Source organism: Ailuropoda melanoleuca, chromosome 2, assembly GCF_002007445.2.
Source record: "Ailuropoda melanoleuca isolate Jingjing chromosome 2, ASM200744v2, whole genome shotgun sequence".
NCBI classification, from domain to species: domain Eukaryota; kingdom Metazoa; phylum Chordata; class Mammalia; order Carnivora; family Ursidae; genus Ailuropoda; species Ailuropoda melanoleuca.
Genome location: NC_048219.1, coordinates 189,451,064 through 189,472,362, shown reverse-complemented (window position 1 = coordinate 189,472,362; position 21,299 = coordinate 189,451,064). Strand labels below are relative to the sequence as shown.

Genomic DNA, 21,299 nt, shown 5'->3' with positions numbered 1-21,299 from the left:
TCTTTAAATATAAATATCTTCTGGTTTGAGTTATCCATACAATTAATATGCATTGATCAGAACAGCATAAATGTATTACAAATTTTGATAAATAATTATAAATAAAAGCTTAATTAGAAAAACAACTCTTAATAAGAGGGATGAGATGACTTTTTTAATTGATATTTTCATTGGGATAATCGATTCACATGCTGTTGTTAAGAAATAATCCAGAGAGTTCTCCAACACGTTACTCACTTTACTCCAGGGGTAACACTTTGCAAAACTGTCATGTAATACTGCAGTCTTACCCTCCACCCATCTTATTCAGCTTTTCTGAGTTGTACTCAGGATATGCACGTGTATTTGGTTCTGTGCAACTTTTGCACGAGTGTAGGCATGTTTCCAGCCCCACAGTGAAGATTCTAAACATGTCCCTCACAACAGTGAGTCCTCACCCCACCCCTGACCCCAGCAACCACCAATCTATTCTCCATCTCTAAAGTGATATACAAATGGAATCCTACAGTATGTCATTTTTCGGGATTGTTCATTTTCACGCAGGAGAATTCCCTGGAGATCCCTCTGGATTGTTGCAGACAATCCATCTGGATTGTCAATAGTACATTCCATGGTAGAGCTGTGCTACAGTTTACTTAACCATTTGCCTGTCGAAAGACATCTGGACCAATTCCATTTTTTGGCTATTGCCAATAAATCTTCTGTGAACATTCATGGAGAGGTTTTTGTCTGAACATAAATGTTCATTTCTCTGGAATACATAGTAATTCCATGTTTCATTCAGCTCAGTGTACCTCTCTTGTTGCAAACCTTCACTGGCCTTTGATCAAGAGCTCTAGACTTGCAGCCCAGAGATTGGTGTGTTTATTTTATTACCTCCAACCGAATGTTGTCTCGATATGATTCTTTCCAAATGTTTAATGCCTTCTCTGGTCCATTTCTAATGAATTGTGCACTAAGCAAAATGAACTGATAAAGTGCTACGAGGAGTAAAATTGGTGACATTTTTCACCTGCCACCGTGCTTGTCCCTTGAATCCATTTGTCAGGATAACTCTCAAGCATTGTGCTCCATATTGATTTATCATTTAGGGAATCTTCTCATTGTGAACATTTTGGGGCCTGGAGAGTTCTGCTGAATGTCTGTCTCTCTCCAGGATACTCTCCTGAATAGAAAACAGAAGGGGAGATATTAGACTTGTCATGAAATAAATTGCTCTTGCCCCACCGAGTGGAACAGTGACAGGTTTGACCATCCTTGAGCCAGCTCACCAGAAGGGGCCCGATGAGGGGATGTATGTTTCAATGTGGTGTCACTTTTATTAAGTGACTTTGTCTTCAGGGGCACACTTCAGTACCTTCCAGATAAATTGCTTCTGTCTTTGACAGGGACAATGACAATATTTCCAACTTCACACATCCAAGAGCCAATTGACAGGACAAATCGTGCATTGAAACTGCTTGATAAGCCCAAGATGGGGCAAAGTGTCTCGAATCACTCTACATTGGGACGAAGGTATAATAATATGAATCATAGAAACAAATGTATCACTTAGACACCTAATTGTGAGACAGAAGCTGTATTTAACAACTGAAGCAATGTTCGTTTCTTTATTGGAGTGCAAAAATAGTACTTAATTATTTTTTGTTATTGGGTCTTAGTAAATTTGCTTTTTCCCCCTGTGATGTACATTTACATAATAAAAGTAAAACATATCTCCCAGTAAAATTTCTATTAATATTTTTATAGATTCTGTCAACATAACACATGCAAATACTTGGAATGATCTTGCTAAACAATAAGAAAAGTATTCTTAATATTTATGACCTTAGGAAAGTTACCGAAGTAAATACATATCACCAAACAAAGGAATATGCATAAATGTGCACCAGAGGAAGTGCACTTTGGAAAACCTAACTTGTACTTCCAGCATTGTTGCTAAGAAGAAAATTTAGAGTAAGTCTGTGAGCCTTTCCAGGTCATCACCATCCCCTTTGGGGATAACAAAAATGTGCTGTTTGAGACAGGCTTACCTTAGGCCACCAGGCTCATCCTCTGCCTCTGGGTCAGCGGACTGAGCCTGGCCAAACAGATATAAGGCAAAGACTTCAAAGCATAGCTTCAAGGAAAATGGCAACAATCCCTCCTCATCCCTGTCTAGCCAAAGAACAGCTGGGTGTATTCCTGAAGAGGTCTGCCAAAAAACAGGCCCCAGAGTGGCACCCAAGATTTACTTTGGAGAAGAAAATCCTCACTTTGATCCAGAATCGTCTGGGCTTCTTAGGGATGACCTGGAGGGCTAAGGAGTAGAACCCTGGAGGGTCACCAGAAGGGATTCCCAGGTCTGCTGAGAGCTGAGCCCTGGCCTCTCAGGCTGGCCTTTTGAGGCTTTCCTGCCCTTGTTGAGGGCTCTGTAAAGCCCTGCTCACCATGTGTGTGGCTCCCAGAGCGATTCCACATCACGTACTGTCTGGCTTGTTGGTACACCACCCACAAGGGCAGGGTTAGAGCCAACATAGCACATGCTTAATATTTGCTCTTTGGAACTATTCTTTGAAATAGGGATTGTTTGCTTTGCAAAGCACCATTTCAAAATTCTTTAGGAATAGGATATCTGCATGTTAAGTATGCATTCTTGTCTCCGTCCTTCAAATATTGATGCTAGCTAGCATCACCATTTAAATCCCTGAGTTATGCAAGCAGATCTCAGGTTAAGGACAGTTTAACTGATTCCAAATTCCTTTTTGAATGTTAAACAAGCCCTGGCAAAGTGTCTGTCACCTTTCCATGTTCCTGACTGGGTCTCAGTGTGGACACTTGAAGAAGTGGCCAGAGAGAAGGTAGATGACATAAGAATGAAAAAGAAAAAAAAAAATAAAAGAAAGGGTCCAAAGCTCTTCAGGGAAGATTGGGGTAGAGGGAAGAATCTGGTCCTTGGGGTAGAAGCACTGTGTCCACATCTTGCTCTTTCGGGGACCAGCTGTGTGATGTAGGGCAAGTTATCGGAATCATCATCTCTGCAACAAAGCGGTGGTGGTAGGCAGGTATGGATGGCCCCATTTAGCATTGAAAACTGAGAATGTTGATGATATACCTTTGAATCATCAGGAATTTATTGCAATATAATTATCAACACTTTGGGTTTAAACACTGGGAACACTTGTTATTTGGATCTCCAAAATAAAGGAGAAATCAAAGAAAAGTAGAATAGATGCTGGGCAGCCTAAAACAACGCATCATTTTACTCCAATAATTCAATAAAGGCAAATTGGTTTGATGTGCCTGGAACATCCTGAGAGTGAAGACACAGATGTCAAGGGAGGCCAGGAACCCCTTTTTTCCAGTTATGAGGGCAAATATCAAGTCACCAATGGTGTCCTTGTTGCCAGGTCATTTTGTTTNCCTAAAACAACGCATCATTTTACTCCAATAATTCAATAAAGGCAAATTGGTTTGATGTGCCTGGAACATCCTAAGAGTGAAGACACAGATGTCAAGGGAGGCAAGGAACCCCCTTTTTTTTCCAGTTACGAGGGCAAATATCAAGTCACCAGTGGTGTCCTTGTTGCCAGGTCATTTTGTTTGGGAGGCAAAGTCTGCCTTGGCCTTCTACCTCCGTATCTTCCTAGCTCCTACTTGTCTTCCCTTCCCCCTTGATTCTCTTCCAAAGCCCCTCTCCTGCCTGACCTTCTACCTCTATCTCAGGAACCCAAACCACAGCGAACGTAAAGATATGAGCCTTCATGGGACGTAGCTTGAACAAGGAACGGACTCTAAATGGGGATTTTTTTTTTTTTTTGTCCCCATTGTGCTGTATGAAAGACCTTTTTGAAACTAAGAGAAGTTTTCCGGATTCATTGAAAATGCTCAGAGAGGCATGTGTGTGTTCTTCTCACACGTGGGCCCGCCTTGCCCATGTCATGCTGCATCCTGTAACCTTCGTCTATGTACTGGGAGAGAACATAAGCTCCAAGAGTTGTATTGATTCTGTTCACTAATATACCTAGTTCCTTGTAGGTGCTCAGTAAATACTTATCAAATGAATGTGCCATTAAGAAATTTAATTTTCAAAAGAAATTGATTTTCAAGCCCGAAGCTTATTATTTTTTTTTTCTCAATGACTTCATAGGTTTTACTGTGAATAGCATTTCTTCTTTAATACCTTCTTCATGGCTTACAACATGTAATACAAGTTCAAGGTCATAATTAGCATTATGCCTGTCTTTAGATTGAGGATTGTGAGGTACTTGGCATGTGGATCCATCCCCGCTCTTCAGAGTGTCTAGTGGTTGCTTGCTTCTCTGCGGCCCACAAGGAAGGAGACAATTCAAGCTGGGATTGTGATCTCAATGTTCTGTCGCCTTTCTCCCCAAAGTGCTGTAGGAATTAATGTCGGAGGAGAAGAGCTTGACTCTGCTATTGGTTCAGAGTTGGCTCTCCTTATCTTCTGCCTTGTAACCCAAAGGCTCTAGGATTCCCAGTCTAGTATTCTCCATCTCAAGTTCATATCATGTTATTTTATGTCAGTTGAGGACAGGAAGTCTCCTACAGACGATGAAAGAACACCAAGGATTTTTATATACCAAGAAAGGCCTCTGGAGAAGCTTTGATCTGGATGTGCCATCCTGCAGAAACCTCACAGTAAATGGAACCAAAGCTGGACTCCTGCCGTTGTGCAGCTGGCTTTGTCCAGCTTGAAGGTCCAAGATCCCCAAGAAGCCAGGTGCTTGGATTCTTATGTGATCATCCATATCATCCCCCCTCTTTATTTCGGGGCCTCTGTCATTAGCCTCTCCATCCCACTGTCTGGTCTAGAATGAAATGGGTCAGGATCCTAAACAAGGGGTTTTCGGGCAAGAATGAAATATTGACTGGCCACCAGGAGGAAGGGATGGTGCTGGCTTGGTTTGCCAGAAGGCTCCATGTCAGGCAACCAGAGTTTGTTTTGCCACAGACGAGGAAAGAATGGTGATTCATGAATGGCGAGCTGGCTGCGCTGTTGGAAAAGTCCTGGGTGGGAAGGAGAGCTTCTGAGGACACTAGTGTCTCCCGACTGGCACTGGGAATGTTGCAGATGCTCGGGCGGGCCCCTCAGCTCCATGGCTTCTATGGATTTTCGCACGCCGTGAATATTCTCCAGTAATTTTTTCAGTCAGGATTGGGCAAAGCCCATTCACACACATTGCAACCGTCTGTGTCTGAGGCATCAGTGTATGCCATTGAATGACACATGGGGAAAAACTCTTTCTTTTTTTTTTTTTTTTTTTTTTTTTTTTTTTTTTTTTTTTCCGAATTANTTTTTTTTTTTTTTTGCTCTGCTTGTTTATTTCTCTCTGAATGATTCATTCTTAATAAGTTTCTTGCCCAATGCCTATTCCTGCAACCTTAGAAAAGATGTTAGTATTTACCACATATTTCCAACTGGTTGTTACTCCCCCGGAAGACTCTTCCTGTCATCTTCTAAGTCCCTTTGTTCCTATGCCCTGGGAGGTGACAACTTTAAAAAGAAAAAAAAATCTGTCTACCATTTTGGACATTTAGTGACCAGTTTAGTCACTCAAGGTTTCTCGTCTACTCTGTGGCTCTGGAAGATTTCAGCCCGTAAGGATGAGGCTCAGAAGGGACTTATTCATCTAGAAAACATTCACCTCTTTCATAGATGGACAGGATAACAAGAGTCTCCTTAACCAGACCTGAAATAGTCTACAGCTATGCTGGTGGCAGGACCTCCTGAAGCCGCCTTGCACAATGAGCCCTGTGTTTTTCCTCCTAGGGAGGAAGTGCCCAGAGAGGGGTGTGAAAGAAAGTTTCCTGCACAAGGAAGATTGTGGCAAGAAGTGATATCTCTTTCTAGAGAGAGTAAATTCCTGCCACAGCATTGACATGGAAGGCTACAGAGATAACACGCTGTATTTGGGGGTTTCCGTCTGTTGACACGCATGGATCCTGTGGCCTCATGTAGGTAGAGGGCATGGCTGAATGCACAGCATATGAAGCTTTGGTATTTGGAGACAGCTGATTTTTTTTTAAGTGTTTACTTTAAGTTTTCCTTTGAAAAATAGAGCCATAGGTATATTTTTATTAAACCATATGTAAAAATTAAAGGGAGAAATTAACATTTTTAAATTAAAGCCTGAGGAGTTGTTGTTGTTGTTTTTTTCCGGTGACTCAGAGTCAACAATAGGGGATAATGGCAGACTCTGGAGAACTTACGGGAGGGTTAGCAAATGTGTAGGCAGGCAGTAAATTGTTGACTTATGAGGGGAAAGGGCACAGAGTGAGGATTCCAGAACACAGGCCATTACGGATGATAACAGGGCTGCTTTAAAGGGGTCATTCTGAGGGGAAGCTGTCTTGTACCTCATGTCATCGTTTTACATTCCATTTCTAGGGAGACTCCAGATCATTCTTTTTCTATGTCTCTTTAAGAAATGTCAACTTAGCATTGTCTTTGTATTTATGTTATGTCCTGGGATTTCTGACATCCTCAACTCCACAATCGCAACAAATCAGAGGTTTCACTGACTTCCCAGTGTTCACCCAGTGACATCAGTTTAGACCCTCTAGCTCATGTTTTATGTTGACTAGTTCCTATAGGAACCAGAGAACCGTTCATTACTGGGACTGCCTAGAAGGGTTTGGAAAGGGTTAGCTCATTTAACTGAAGAGGAGACTCAGCCAAGAACCTTGCTAAGGCCTGAGGTGAGCAGACACTGGTCCTATCAAGCAGCAGGATCGGAGCTGCTTATCTAGACGATCCACCATTTTCTGACATGTCGGGGCCACGTTTGCTAATTCTGTGCTCGTACAAAGGGTTTGTCTGTCCACTCCCGCCTCTGTAGTCCCAATCGAGAGCAGACATAGATTGTGGAAGCCCAGTGAACATTTGGTGTGGTTGGAGGCCCCTGTCGGTATCACAGTGGAGAGGAGGCAGCCCCTAATCTCCTCTGCAGGCTGAGTAATACTTTGCAAGATGAAGCTGGTGGAATATTCAGGATTAGTCCTGGTAGAACACGTTTATGCTTCTCTTGTCATAGGAAACTTTTGGAAAGATGCCAAAAGTCTGGATTTCTTGAGATTAAGCGGTTTGTTTTCTTTGATTTCATTTTAAGTAGATTATATTTTCTTGAGTTTTAGAAAACATATATATGGATATTAAATATATTAAAAATATATGTGTGTGTATATATGTGTGTGGTGTGTGTGTGTGTGTGTGTGTATAAAATTTTGTTATTTGTGCTCCATTTTACCTGGGAATTTTAGAAGGTTTCTGAGTCTTACTCTCTGCAATTATATAGCAAGGAATAAAATTTTAAAGAAAGGCTTAGGCCCCTAATGGCATGGAAAAGAGCATCATTTATGAAAGCACCCCACGAAAGAATACTGTCCATTCTTTGGGAGGACTCACTGTTCTAGGACACTCACAGAAATCCAGAATCTCTCTTACAGTCAAAATATGGAGAAAATAAACAAGAGGCTAGTAGGTAGACTCAAATGGAAACGTTTCTTATCCAATAGCAAAGTGGCTTAGGAATTCAACAGGTATCTTTTTAAGATTTTTTTCCGTGCAGTTTTCATCACAAATCATCAAAATGTTCCTGAAAGCCCAGCACCTTGCAGGATGGAGAACGCGTCCTGGTGCCGCCACCTGACCTAGGGTTCGTATCTTTGAAAATGGGCTAGCGGTAATCATATTCCATCCTGAGCCATGGATCCACAGGGCTGTCAACGAAGCTGGTAGACACACAGTGTCTTTTGTCTAAAGTCTGACGCAAACATTAGGTACGACTTATTCAGCATCCGTGTGACTTGATTTGGCCGTGATATGCATAAATGACGATTTAGGACTTCGTGCTTGATGGGCAGTGCACTATCCAGGTGACCTTGGTGAACTTGGGCCATTGAATGAAGATTACTTTCATAATAAATTTAATACCAAAGAGGTTACATCTATGTCCTACATTCTACCTCAGAGCTTTAAAATTGGTTTTATATAGGTTACATATTATAAGTAGCTTCCGTTATTATTTTAGTAAGCTCTTCGCGTACTCATCTCTGCCCCATCCTTCTCTCAAGCACACTTCCAAAATAAAGCTTCATTTCCCTTAAAATCTTCAGTTTTCAAATCATAAATATTTATAAGAGAGGAATACATTTTTCCGAGTTACACATATTTACTACTATGAAATTGCTTTCGATTAGAGTGAATTATCTACAACTTCTAATGAAGTTCTTTAAGCTCATCCCTTAATTATATCATGTTAGATGGCATTGGCTGGATAACTTTTTTAAAAAATGTGTGTGTGTGTGTGTGTGTGTGTGTGTGTGTGTGTGTGAGAGCTTAGAGCAAATTGAGGTAGAGTTCCTCCCTCTGAAGGTAGAGTTCCTCCCTCTGAAGGTAGAGTTCCTCCCTCTGAAGGTAGAGTTCCTCCCTCTGAAGGCTGTTTCTATCAAATATAAACATGGTTACTTCCAGTGTCAGTGGATAGAAAGAATGCACTTCAAGCACTGAAACTAGTTTCCCCATTTCCTTTTGAATTTCCAAAAGTAAAGATGTCCTATAAAGAAATGAGGTATTGCTACATGGTACCACTTGGATGAGCCTCGAAAACATTATGCTCAGTGAAAGAAGCCAGACGCAAAGGGTCTAATATTATGTGAAAATCCAGAATAGTAAATCCATACAGACAGAAAGCAGGTTGGAGGTTGCCAGGGCCTGGGGGGAGGGGACGATAGAGAGTGATGGCTTCATGGGTATGACGTCACCCTTGGGGGTGGTGAAAATATTTTGGAACTGGACAGAGCTGATAGTTGTACAACATTTTGACTCATAAATGCCACTGAATCACACACTTTAAAGTGGTTAATTTTATGTGATGTGAATTTCACCTCAATAAAAAAGTAATAAAGCTGTTAAAAAAGAATAAAGGTATCATCAAATACCCTATACAGAAAGCACATTTGCGGCAAGTATATAAATCAAGAACTCTTTATCGTACATTTACTCCAACCCAGAGTGATGGGAGCTGTCCAACCCGTGGCTCTGCTTGTTTTGTTGAGGCACTTGCTTTCCTGTCTGTCATTTTCCCCTTCTGTCTCCTGCCACGTGTTGTCAGTCCCATCTCAGTAATGTCGGCCCCACTGGGCTCCGTCTGTCCTTTCCTTTCACCTCCACCGCCTCCACTCCCGATCCGTGCCCTCTTGCCTCCTGGCTGTGCTGCCTGAGCACGCTGCTACTGCCCAGCCGTTCTCATCTGTTCTCCCAGGCATCGGACAAGTCTTCCAGGTTCACAGCCTCGCTCCGATCCAGGCACTTCTGGGACTGTAGACCTTCCATGGCGTTCCCTCGAGAGCAGGGATGTCCCTACTCTCTAGACTGCATGCAGGGCCGTCTTCCAAAGTTCAGCCTGCTTTCATCCAGTGGCAGCTCACCTCCTGTCTCTTTTCCAGGGCTGCCCTCTGCCCCCACCTCCTGTCTTCTCAGGCCCAAGTGGCCTATTTGCCCAAGTTGTGGGGAGGGGTTTGCCTCACTGCGACCCCTTTCCCTTCTGCTCCCTCCTTCTCTCACTCCCTTCATGTGCTTCTCCTACCTGGATTTTGAGACCCCATGTCTTGAAATCCAGTGACTCTCTCCCCTGAGGCCCTCCGTAAGCAGGACGCCATCTCTCCCTCCTCTGAATCCTCAGGGTACTTTGCTTGTATCCCTCGCCTGCCCTTTTCACGGTCTGCCTTCTGTTATGGGATAGGGTTAGCGGTTGGCCCAGAACCACCCACCCTGTGAACTGTGGAACTAGGATATGAATCTCAACTTTGCCTGCTTCAAAGACCGTGCTGCGAGCAAATACCAGTGACCTCCTTCCTATTGATTTTGGACCTCTCCATCTTCTCCCTCCCCCATCCCCCCTGGCACTTTGCCATTGTGCATAATAGGTTCCCGATAAGTATTCCTTGAATGTGCAGCACTGTGCCTCTTTACAAAGAAGTTGTTTTTTAAAGGGACTGTCCAATTAACTCTTGTTTAAGAGATAAACAAACCGTGAAAAAATGCAATAGTACGTAACTTCTGTGTTCTGCATCTTTTTGTATGTGGCCTTTATAGCCTCACTAAACACAGACATTGATTGGCGTCATTGTACCCAGATCTCCTTTCTCATAATTCCCATGGACCTTTTTCTGATCTCGTCTTCCTCAAATTGACAGTATTTACATCTGTGTCATCAATTTTGAATCTAATTATATATTATTTCATGTTATTTCTTAAATGATTTCTTCAGTTTTATGCATTTCCATAATGCCAGTTGTCTAACAGTGGCAGTTCCATGCATTTTGAAGGGTGAAAAAAAAGAAAGAATGAAAATTCCTTCTTAGTATGATAATAAACAAGTGTTTTAAAAGACACTATTTGAGGGGCGCCTGGGTGGCTCAGTGGGCTAAGCCTCTGCCTTTGGCTCAGGTTATGGTGGGGATGGGGTCCTGGGATGGAGCCCTGCCTGGGGCTCCCTCTCGGTGGAAAGTCTGCTTCTCCCTCTTCTTCTGCCCCTCCCCCCACTCATGCACCTGTGCACGCACTCTGTCTCTCAAATAAATAATTAAAATCTTAAAAAAAAAAGACACTGTTTGAATCACTTGGAATTATTTGTCTTTGTTTTCATGCTGCCCGTCTAGCTATTTGATAAGCCAGCATTCCAGTCTTAACCCATCTGTGGATCTTTCATTTATTATCACTATAACTAGATGCCCATAGTTTAAAACTTGTTTAGGCTGAAAAACAACTGAGCATTGCTAAACTTAAAAAATTATCTTGCTGGTTGGAGGGGTGGGGGTGGGGAAAACAATCATGTTTTAAACCATAATGTAAATGGAGCAGTTTTTGTGTCCTTGGCATTTGTTAGAAGCAAAAGCTTAAGTGAAATCAAGCACTGAGAGAATTGTAAAGAGGTAAGGAGACAAGTTTAATAAAGATTTTTTTTTCCAGATGCAGCATCCTTTTGACTTCCTCCTGTCATTAAATTCTGCATGTGTTTGGTTGAAAGTAAACTTCAAATGGCTTTATGATTTTAAAGAAATACCAAATTATGTAAAAAGATCATATTGTTACTCTAATTTGAATTTTAAAAGGGGGTAGGGAGAGGGGAGGAAAAGTGGATCTCTAGAAATTAGGTTTTTTAAAAATCCAGCGCTACTTAAGGCATTTCAGTACCTTTGTCAAGTGCTCACCTTGTAAGGGAGAAAAGGGAGACATTCTGATAACAGGTTTGTTTTGTGTTTTGTTTTGTTTTAGGGAGCTGGAAAGATATCTTGCCACCTGCCCAGAGTGACAGTGTGACTTTCTGAGAACATCTAAGTGAACAACTAGAACGAAGAGCCTAATATTGACCTTTCCTTTTTCCTTCCTCTCTTTCCTTTGCAGGTTACCTATCTGGGTAAAGTCCCCACCACAGGCATGCAGTTTCTTTCAGGCTGCACAGAAAAGCCAGTCATCGAGCTCTGGAAGAAACACACGCTAGCCCGAGAAGATGTCTTTCCAGCCAATGCCCTTCTGGAAATCCGACCATTCCAAGTGTGGCTCCATCACCTCGACCATAAAGGTGAAGCCACGGTCCACATGGATACCTTCCAGGTGGCGCGCATCGCCTACTGCACTGCTGACCACAACGTGAGCCCCAACATCTTCGCCTGGGTTTACAGGGAGATCAACGACGACCTGTCCTACCAGATGGACTGCCATGCTGTAGAGTGTGAGAGCAAGCTCGAGGCCAAGAAGCTGGCCCACGCCATGATGGAGGCCTTCAGGAAGACTTTCCACAGCATGAAGAGCGACGGTCGGATCCATAGGAACAGCTCATCGGAAGAAGTTTCCCAGGAATTGGAATCCGATGATGGTTGAATGAACTGAGCGTGCTTCAGCATGGCGGCATTGGTCAAGGAATTCCAGATGATAGATGAATAAGCAATGATTCAAATTTGGGAAGAAAAGACTGCCAAACTATTGGCTGACCAAGCTTTTTAAATTCAGAAGAGCAATTCTAAATCTAAAGAAATGTATTATTAAAGTAATTACATTACATTGAAATCTGCTGCTGCTGTGACTGTGAGGAGGGTGGGCGTGCGGATGGGGAGGAAAGTTCTAGACTGTCTTCTTTTTTTCCCCCCCTCATTTCCCCATGCCTCCCTGTAGGAGACCTCCATGCCAGTTATCACCACTCTCAGGCAAATACACTGCGGCTGTTATTTGATGAACCATTCCAATTTGCCTTATGAAATCCAACAAGAATGTTAGATGCACCTGTAGGATCCCTAGTCGGGGGGGGGGGTTATGGAGGGGTGCAGGTGTGGAGGCTGCAGAGCTAAAGGACACCTCAGGCTCATCCTGAGAGCCCCTCTCCCTGGCATGTTTCAGATTCTCTCCTCAGTAAGCAAATCAGCACAGCCTTTATATGAGCTTTACAACTAACAACCTGATAGTTGGTAGTTAATTCACAGTTAAAGGTAAGGCTTTTATTTACATAAATACGTCAAGTAGTTACCCTCTTATTGTATTCACTTCATCTATTTTCTTAGAATACTTGCTACTACTAATAGCTGCTTTCCTCATCCGTCCTCATCTACCCTCTTTCCCCTTGCAACCCAGCCAACACCCCCAAGGGATGGATTCTCAGCATATGCTGCAGGACACAAAAAAGGGAAGAAAATAACCAAGCAGATGAAATAAACAATCAAAGTAGGAGTTTCAAACAACCACCACAACCACAGAAACCTTGGAAAAAGGGAACGAGTTATCAGCAAGTGAGCAAACTCCATGTAGGTTGTCCTTTGATCAATTCTGATTTATGGTAACTTATTTAGTTGATGGTCCTGTGTGATGAATCCTTCACGACAAGCTTCAGATCTGATCGGGCATCACCAAGGAAGCCTTGCCCCCATCACTCAATATTGTACTCTATTAGGGAATGTGTTATATACACCTGGCTTGTCTAGAGAAACTGCGTCCTAAAGGGAAGTCTGACCCTGTTATCTTAAAATTGGTGATATCTTAGGGGCAGAGCTGCCAGTTTATTCACTGTTTCTAATGAGAAATTCTCACTAAGAGAGCCTGAGATGTCTCAGTTTCATGGATCTTTAGATATCATCAACACAGAGTCAACACTGAATGCAATTGAAAGTGTTGGTTCAAAAACATACATTTAAGGCTGGGAGCAGATGGCTAGTTTTCCAGGTAATGATGCTCCTTGATGGAAGTCTGTTTTTAATCCTGGTAATGTTAAGGGCACTGGGGCACCTTTCAGAAGCCTTAAATGAGAGCTCATTGAATCCAGAGTTAGGGTGTCAGCGTTTTGGTCTGTGTATCTGCGTGTCCGTGTATGCGTTTGTGTGTGTGTACGTGTGCCCCCGTGTATGGGTCCAGTTTTAAAGCATGTAGAATGAGCATGGAGTCATATTGAGAAGAACTTGCCTCTTGGAGATATTGCTTGCTGCTCTACAGCACATGTAAACTATTCTTTAGCATAAATGCATTCATTCTTTAATAAAAATATGTTTGCATTAATAAAGCTGAGGACTTTCATACTTTATATGTCTTTCCTTTTTGAAGTAATGAAAACCTGAAGGACAGAATAGATCAAATTGAGTAAAGAGGGAATTCTTTCTCAAAAACATTCCTACTGGGTCATAAATAACCCATTCCTTGATTGTGTTTAAATAAATCTTGTTTTATTTTCCAGTGCTCAATTTATATTTAATTCACTGAGATGGTATCATGTCAACCATTGAAATAGTTATTCAGTGTGGTGGACTTATTTCAGAGGGGACTCTTCCAGAACGTTTTGCAAGTGATCACTATTTATAAAATCTTGCATTCCATCTTGGGAGAACCTGTGCCGAAATCCTGGAAGGTAAACACGGAGTGATTCCCTCTGATGGCACTGGTTAAAATTGTTTCCTGCAGGCCATGATTTCTCAGAACGACCCCATTAATCTCACAAGACAGGTGGCCATGGAGCCTGTGTGTCTTGAGCAGTGCCCTTCATGGACTCCGTAACCAGCATGGAGACTCCTGAAGTGAAAATATGAGAGCCTACTGAAGAGGGACACTCAATTAAGAATTACCACCCATCTCCTCCGATTCAAGTGGCATTTTCCCTCATTGACCTTTCCTCAATTTCAATTTCACTACCTTGTCCTTGAATATGCTTCTAAGAGGGAGGGGGGAGAAAAAGAAAGAAAGAAAGGACCCAGCCAGCATCTATTTCAAAGCAACGCCATTTTCCTCTCACAGTAAAAGTTAAATCCCAAGCGCATGTATGGTTATTTATCACAGAGAGCGTTTGCTGGTATTTTTTTCGGGGTACTGAGTGTGACATGCTAAGTAATTGGCTCTGATAATATTGCCATGAGTTTTTGCTTGAGATGATTAGTAAGCAATGTAAAGATAAATACACAACGACATCTTTCAAATAGCTAATGAAGCCTTTGGGGACAGGCAGTATTAACTCTCCTCAGAGGGGTGATTCAGACTTGCATTTTCTTTTTTAATGCTTTGTTTTCTCCCTTTCTGTACTATATGTTCTATACTGGTGGTCACAAGACGGTTTCATGTACATTAACTCATATTCCCCCCAGAAGGTTTGGCAGTTACTTTAGAGATGGAGAAACTCCGATTCCGAGAGGTTGCACAAGTTGGCTCAGGCAGCACACCGAGGATGCGTTTGATGGAGACTTCGAACCCTCTGACTTCGGGTCCAGGGCTGTTACTCTGTTCAGGCAAGATCCACCTCCTTGGGATTTTTTATTTCCATTCTTCTTAAATCCTCTAGCTTATTTTATTTTATTTTAAGATTTTATTTATTTATTTTAGAGAGAGAGAGAGGGGTGGGGCGGAGGGAGAGGGAGAGAATCTCAAGCAGACTCTCTGCTGAGCATGGAGCCTGATGCGGGGCTCGATCTCCGCCCTGAGATCATGACCTGAGCGGAAACCGAGAGTCTGACCCTTAACTGACTGAGCCACCCAGGCGCCCCTCTGCTAGCTTATTTTAAATTAGCATTCTACACCACCATAAATAAACATCCTTTGCTGTTCGTTTCCAAGTATTTTTGATAGCAATAGAAAAATTTTTAAAAACAAACAAAGGCCCAGGAAGTTTTATTTGAGCACAAATAACATAATATGAGATTTTACTTAAGTATTTTATTGGCTGTGGTCAATGGACAAAATACTCTTTCCACCCCTACAGAACCAAGATTCATGGTTTATTTTGTTTTTCTCGGGACATGTTAAAACTCTGAGTCATGTCCTTCTGCTACAGGATTCTAGAGCACCCTGTAATTTCTCTTCAGTCATTCACTGCATTTTCAATTCTGTCTTTATTTGTATGATTATGTATGTATATGTATGTGTATATATATTATATAAGTATCTATTTAAGCCTCTGGGGTGTAAGTGTCATTAAGATGGGGATTTTATCCCTTTGGTCACATTTCCTCTCTAGTCGTATATTATAGAATTCTTGTCTTACACTCTGTTCTGTTTATTTCTGTTGCTGAAAACAAAGAGGATGGGTATTAGGGGAAGGCGTTTTTATTTTTCTGACAATACAAAGCATATGAATATAACCGATTTTCCCCCAAATTTGTACTTCAGAAAACATGTTTCCTTTGTCCTGTCTTTTGCATTTTCATACTTTTTTTCCCCCTCTTCCCCTCCTTCCTTTTCAACTTCAATATTTAATTATTTACGCAACACCACTCCAGACTTTCTCTGATTTGACAGGAAGAGCATATGTGCTCTGAATCCATGATCACATTTTAGTTCATGATCCATTGATGCAAACTTTGACAATACTGTCAATCACTTCAGATTATCCTAAATTACTCTTACTTGTTATTATTTTTCAGTCAGATGGGATGTGATGACAATTTAATTCATCATAGCTATTTCTTAAGCATTCCAAAAATGTGTGATATATCTTCTCATCTCCTTGGTATACCCTAAACTGAACTGGAGTGAAGCTGAAGGTTCCCTTAATTGCCAAATTCTGATTGATCTTCAAGAAACTTTCCTTCTAGACACCAAGATTTGGCTTTCAGAGTAATTTTATGGGACACAATTGTTCAACTTAAGACTGGCTGCTTCTTTTGAAGAGGTACCAGCTGATAACAGTTATCAGAAGAGAACTATGTATGATGCATAAACCCCAGGCTTAGAAAGAAAAACAACTGTGTGGGTAAGAGCAAATTGCTAAGAGGAAGAAAAATCTAATCCATCTTATATTGGACATTTACAAATAAACTACGATCTTTTTAAAAAAATGAACCTAAGACATAGTCTTGCGCACTTGACCAAAGCTGACATTCACAAAGAGATTTGGGGAGAATGTTTCTTTTGGAATGTCCTAGTAAGATTATTTTGGGTTTTGCTTAGGCACCCAAAATTGGTTATTTAAAAATAATCAGAATAGTTTGTGCTTAGGAAACCTATGACTTTCATTTAAAAACATTTTTAAGTTCCTACTAAGTTTTCAATAGCTTAGCTTAGAGGCTACCCTAAGAAGGTACTGAGGTGATCTGAAAATGGAATTACTGAAGTATTACCCATTTTTAAGCCCTTCATAATAAATCACCAATAATTACCAATACTTTCATGTCTATAAAGTCATTTAACAACTATTTTCTTAATAAAAAATGTTCCATCTCTTTATCTAAACATACCTATTAGACCAAGGTTGAGCCATTTAAAAATATTATGAGATTTGTAAAATAAAATATGATCCTGGGTAGGGCCTATTTGATTTCAAACCTGCCATTATTTGGTGCTGGTTGCCATTCCGGAGCATTCTTTGTTCTTTGGGGGCAAAGCCCAAGAGAAACATTCAAGGAAACACCCACTTGTAAGAAAGAACCAAGAAATGACTCCATTCCACTTTTTAATGTAAATTTGGGATGAACCAACACCAAGATTGATCACAGATATGAACTAGTGTTTCTGATTCCAAATTTCCACAGAAAACAAAATCTAATGATGAATGCGATGTCCATAATTGGATTATCTTCATGGCAATGCTATTATGGGTATAAGAAGATTTTAACTGGGGGACTTCGGATGGAATTAGACCATTAATTTTAGTATTTTGCCAAATTCTTATTGCCTTTCTCCATTTTAACTGCAACAGCTTTTCCTAGAATTTAGTACTGCACTTTGAGAAACTAGTACAGTAAAACCCCATTAATTTAGATAAAACTAATTAGGAGTTGGTGGTTTTGGGCTTGAAAAGCTCAAGTTTTATGTTTATCTTTAATAAGCAAAATAAATAGGATGAATAACATTGTTATTGGAAGTGTTTGCCTGCTTGGGAGAAACTGCTGCCACATATTACAAAAACAATTTACTAGACGTGGTGTAATTTCAGCATAAGTAGAAGCTGGTACAGCTGAAATTGAGGCTTTGATGTGCTGGTTTCAAGCCATTATTCTTTATTTATTAAAACGGTTTCTCCACTAAGCAACAGATGGTTAATGCAATTCTAGGACTCAGAGTCCTTGGAAGTAATAAAATTCCTCTTCTACTCATCATTTATATCCATCTTTACCTTCAGTTAGTATAACTCCTTGATCTTATTAACATAACTCCCTCCAAAAACTAAACTCTTCCTATTTCTCATAGAAACATTGCTATTAAAATAATTGAAATTACTTTCTGATCATCAAGCTTTAATAATTTTCTCTTTGCTACTCGTTTTTTTCTTTTTTACATTATTAAAACACTAAATTATTGGGGATCACCTTACAGAGCTCAGTAACTCATCGAGATTATATAATAAGTCAGTTATAGCCAATTATGTTTAGATGCCTGGTTTGTATTTAAAGTTTAACATTTTACTTTTCAGATCAGTTAATGTGTTTATGATTTGCAGTGTTCCACTACGAATGTGGTCGTCATGTTAGCTCCGCATGGATGGGCTATGAGGTCTGGGGGGTCTCTGCACACAGAATAGAGTTTGCGCCCTGCCAAGAGGACATAATAGACCAAGTGGGCAGCACGCTCTTCCAAAGGAAGAGGCACCTTTTCACAATCCATCAGCCAAGGGGAATTTGCCTTTGCATAATGATTGTCCCAGAAGGTAGATAATTTTTCTATCAGGGTAGAAACTTCTTTCACAAATAAATAGCATCTTAAAATAGCAGTCCTGAGTTATACCCATATCCTTATTCTCAATGTATTTTTTCAGACATGTGAAATAGCAAATACTGGACCCTTTTCACTATATTACATGTTTCATAGACCAAAAGAGGGCATGTGAGGCCCACCAGTGACCTTCTAGAAATAGCTCTTGAAATCACATTTTGGAGAAGAGCCATCTTATCTAAAGTTGCCTTTTAGGCTCAGAATTGCAACAGGTGTGAGCTTTGAGTCATCACATTCCAAGTGCTGTTCTATGAGAACTTGTATTTTAAAGAATCAAAATCATTGTTTCCTTAGAGTCGTTTCTTCTCCATGACTCTTGAAGGAAAAGAGTGAGGCATCCCACACATTAGGCAATCTCAGAATGGAAGAAAGATTCATTCTGAGTGACTCTAGGGATGCCAGAAAGCCTCAGAAGCTGAAGGTAAAACGTGGCTCCTCTCTCATTCCAAGGAACAAAACTCTGGGGCAGAAGTCCTATTTATTTCTTCTGCTATTTCGAATCAACTACTGACCCAAGCCTTTCCCATGGCCGGGAGTGTCAAAGAACAGTGGCTCCCGAAGACGGGGGGAAGGAGCCCTACATCATCCACAATTTGGTTTCAGTCAGACCAGCTCTGTGCCCTCAGATCAGTTCTGGACTTGGGACATTTGTCTTTTTGTCTGCAAAGGTCTCCTGAGAGCCCTCAAAGGCCATAGTAACAGGAAGTTCTCTGGATTACTCTTCTATTTCTGGGCGAGGAAAGAGAATAGCTTCTTATCTGAACACAGAACCTCCAGCCCCACAGTTCTTCACGCCCAGAGCTCCTATTGTCCTACACTCAAATTTGATCATGCCAGAGTTTTACTTACAATCTTTCCATGTCCTCTTCATTGTCCACAAGAGAAACTAGTTACTGTCCCCCCACCCTCCCTCCACCCCTTCCTTACTTTTATATGTTGCTGTGATAAATGAGCTCCCTCTCAAGCTGGCTCTCACCTGCTATTCCGGGCTCAGGTTTGAGCCCTTCTCTGTGTTGCCCTGGGCAAAGAACTTGACATCTTGGACAAAGTATGTAACATCTCAGTTTGCTCATCTATAAAGTGAGAATGAGAGGTGTCTGACCGATAGAGCTGCAATGAAAAGTAAACGAGTACATGTAAATGAAGTACTTAGCCCAGACCCAGCATCTCTCTAGTGTTCAGTTAATGCTGCTCTGTGGGGTTTTCATCTTCACTTTTTAGTCCCTCACAAGGACCTGTTGGATAGCCCCCAGTGTTCTTAGTAATTCCACAAAAGGGCTGGACTCTGGGCTGTGGAATGCCCTGCTCCTGTGTCAAATCCTCCCTTCTTTGTGGATGCAGCTCCTTCTTCCAGGCTCCTACAGATTTGTGAAAAACCACTACAGCCCTGACACAAGGCCATTATTTGCTTCTATGTCTTCCTCACCCCTTACCTGAGAGTTTTTGGAGCAATGCTGTCCCATAGATCTATACTGCTGGCCACATGTGTAATTTAGAATTTTTTAGTAGTTAAATTAAAAACTTTAAAAGAAAGACGAGAAAATAATTTTAATAATATACTTTAACTATTATCATTGCAACACATAACTACTATAAAATGCATGAGTGGGCTATTTCACGTTCTTACGATACAGTCTCTGATATCTGATATATATTTTACAGGCTACAGCACGTCAAGTGCTCAATAGTCATGTCTGACTGGTGCTGCTGCATGCCCCTGCACAGTCCCAGAGGGTGGGCACAGTGGCCTGATCCTCTGTTCACCCACAGAGTCTGTCTCAGTGACAGACACACTCAGAGATGCTTATTTAATGAATAAAATGGAAACCTGATTATAACTGCATCAGGTGTATGAGTATATGAGTTTTGTAGGGCTGCTGTAACAAGCTGGATGGGTTAAACAACTGTGACCTCACAGCTTTGGAAGCTAGGAGACCAAGATCAAGGTGTTGGCAGGGTTAGGCTATGAGTGGAGATCTGCCCTGTGCCTTCTGGTAGTTTCCTGGCCATCTTTGGCATTCCTTGGCTTCTGCACCATCACCTTGCTCTCTGTCTTTATGTTTACATTACTTCTGTGTGTGTGTGTGTGTGTGTGTCTACCTGTCTGTCTCCAAATTTCCCCCTTTTATGAGGACATCAGTGACACTGGATTAGGATTTCATTTTAACTAATTTTATCTGCAATGACTCTATTTCCAAATAAGGTCACATTCTGAGATACTGGGAAGTAAGGCTTCAACATATGAATTTGGGTGGAGGACACAATTCAGCCCATAATGATAAGGCAGGTGGTAACACTGAGCCGAGTTTCAGAGCTCATGGCTTGGAGGCTTCAGTGCTGATGATGGTTCAACTCCAAATTCAGCATTTTTTCTGCTCTTGCCCCTGTGGGAAGCCCTCCTTGTCTGGGTTGGGTGTCTCTTGGCCAGCCAGGATTGTGGTTGAGTTATCAAGCACATAGCAGACAGTCCTTTGAAGTATATTTTCATTTAAATTTTTGTAATTTCCTTGTGAAATAAAATTAGCATGGTTCTTAAATACATACGCATTTCAAGGAGATGAAATTCCCTGAACTCAGCCCTTTTCCATCTCCCATTATTATGTCCTGTCTGGTAATCACTGGCTTCAGTTGTATGCTGAGGGAAGTGAGGTTGTGAGGGAAAGGCAGCTTGAGAACTAAAAAAAATAAATAAATAAAGAAGTTTAAAGCAGGCAGGATGGCTCTTCCTGTATGTGACAACATTAGGCAACTCTTAGGCCAAGTTTTCCAGGCTGGGACAACCTTGGTCTAAGCCAATGTCCACAATTCTCCCATGGAGCCCTTTGTGCTTTTCATTGGGAATTGGTGTCTTCCAGACATGTCAATATGATCCAACCCAAATCCCCACATCACAAAAAGAAGAAGCCTTTGAAGACCAGAATTTGGGATTTGCCAGTAACATAGGGATTGTGGTGCTTTTCCGCCTCTGCAGTTCCAGGTCCTGCGGTTGTGTCCCGCGTTGTCCCGAAGCATGTGCTCTGTACCACACTGCAGAATCGGGTCCCTCTGCCTCATGTGGAAGAACAGCATTCCCCAGCATTTAAAAAGCAGCTTTCGGGGCGCCTGGGTGGCACAGCGGTTA

At 41.5% G+C, this 21,299-nt stretch overlaps 1 protein-coding gene across 4 annotated transcripts in view; it reads left to right on the top strand.

Annotated features, from left to right (window-relative positions):
• Nucleotides 1-12,073, top strand: part of PID1 (phosphotyrosine interaction domain containing 1) — a 225,994-nt gene extending 213,921 nt beyond the window's left edge. For all 4 annotated transcript variants that reach the window (XM_034655312.1, XM_034655310.1, XM_019797754.2 and 1 more), the window contains one exon: nt 11,411-12,073. In XM_034655312.1, coding sequence (XP_034511203.1) covers nt 11,411-11,887 — 477 coding nt within the window. In that variant the 3' untranslated portion in view covers nt 11,888-12,073. The remainder of the gene's footprint in view (nt 1-11,410) is intronic.
• The last annotated feature ends 9,226 nt before the right edge of the window (nt 12,074-21,299 follow it).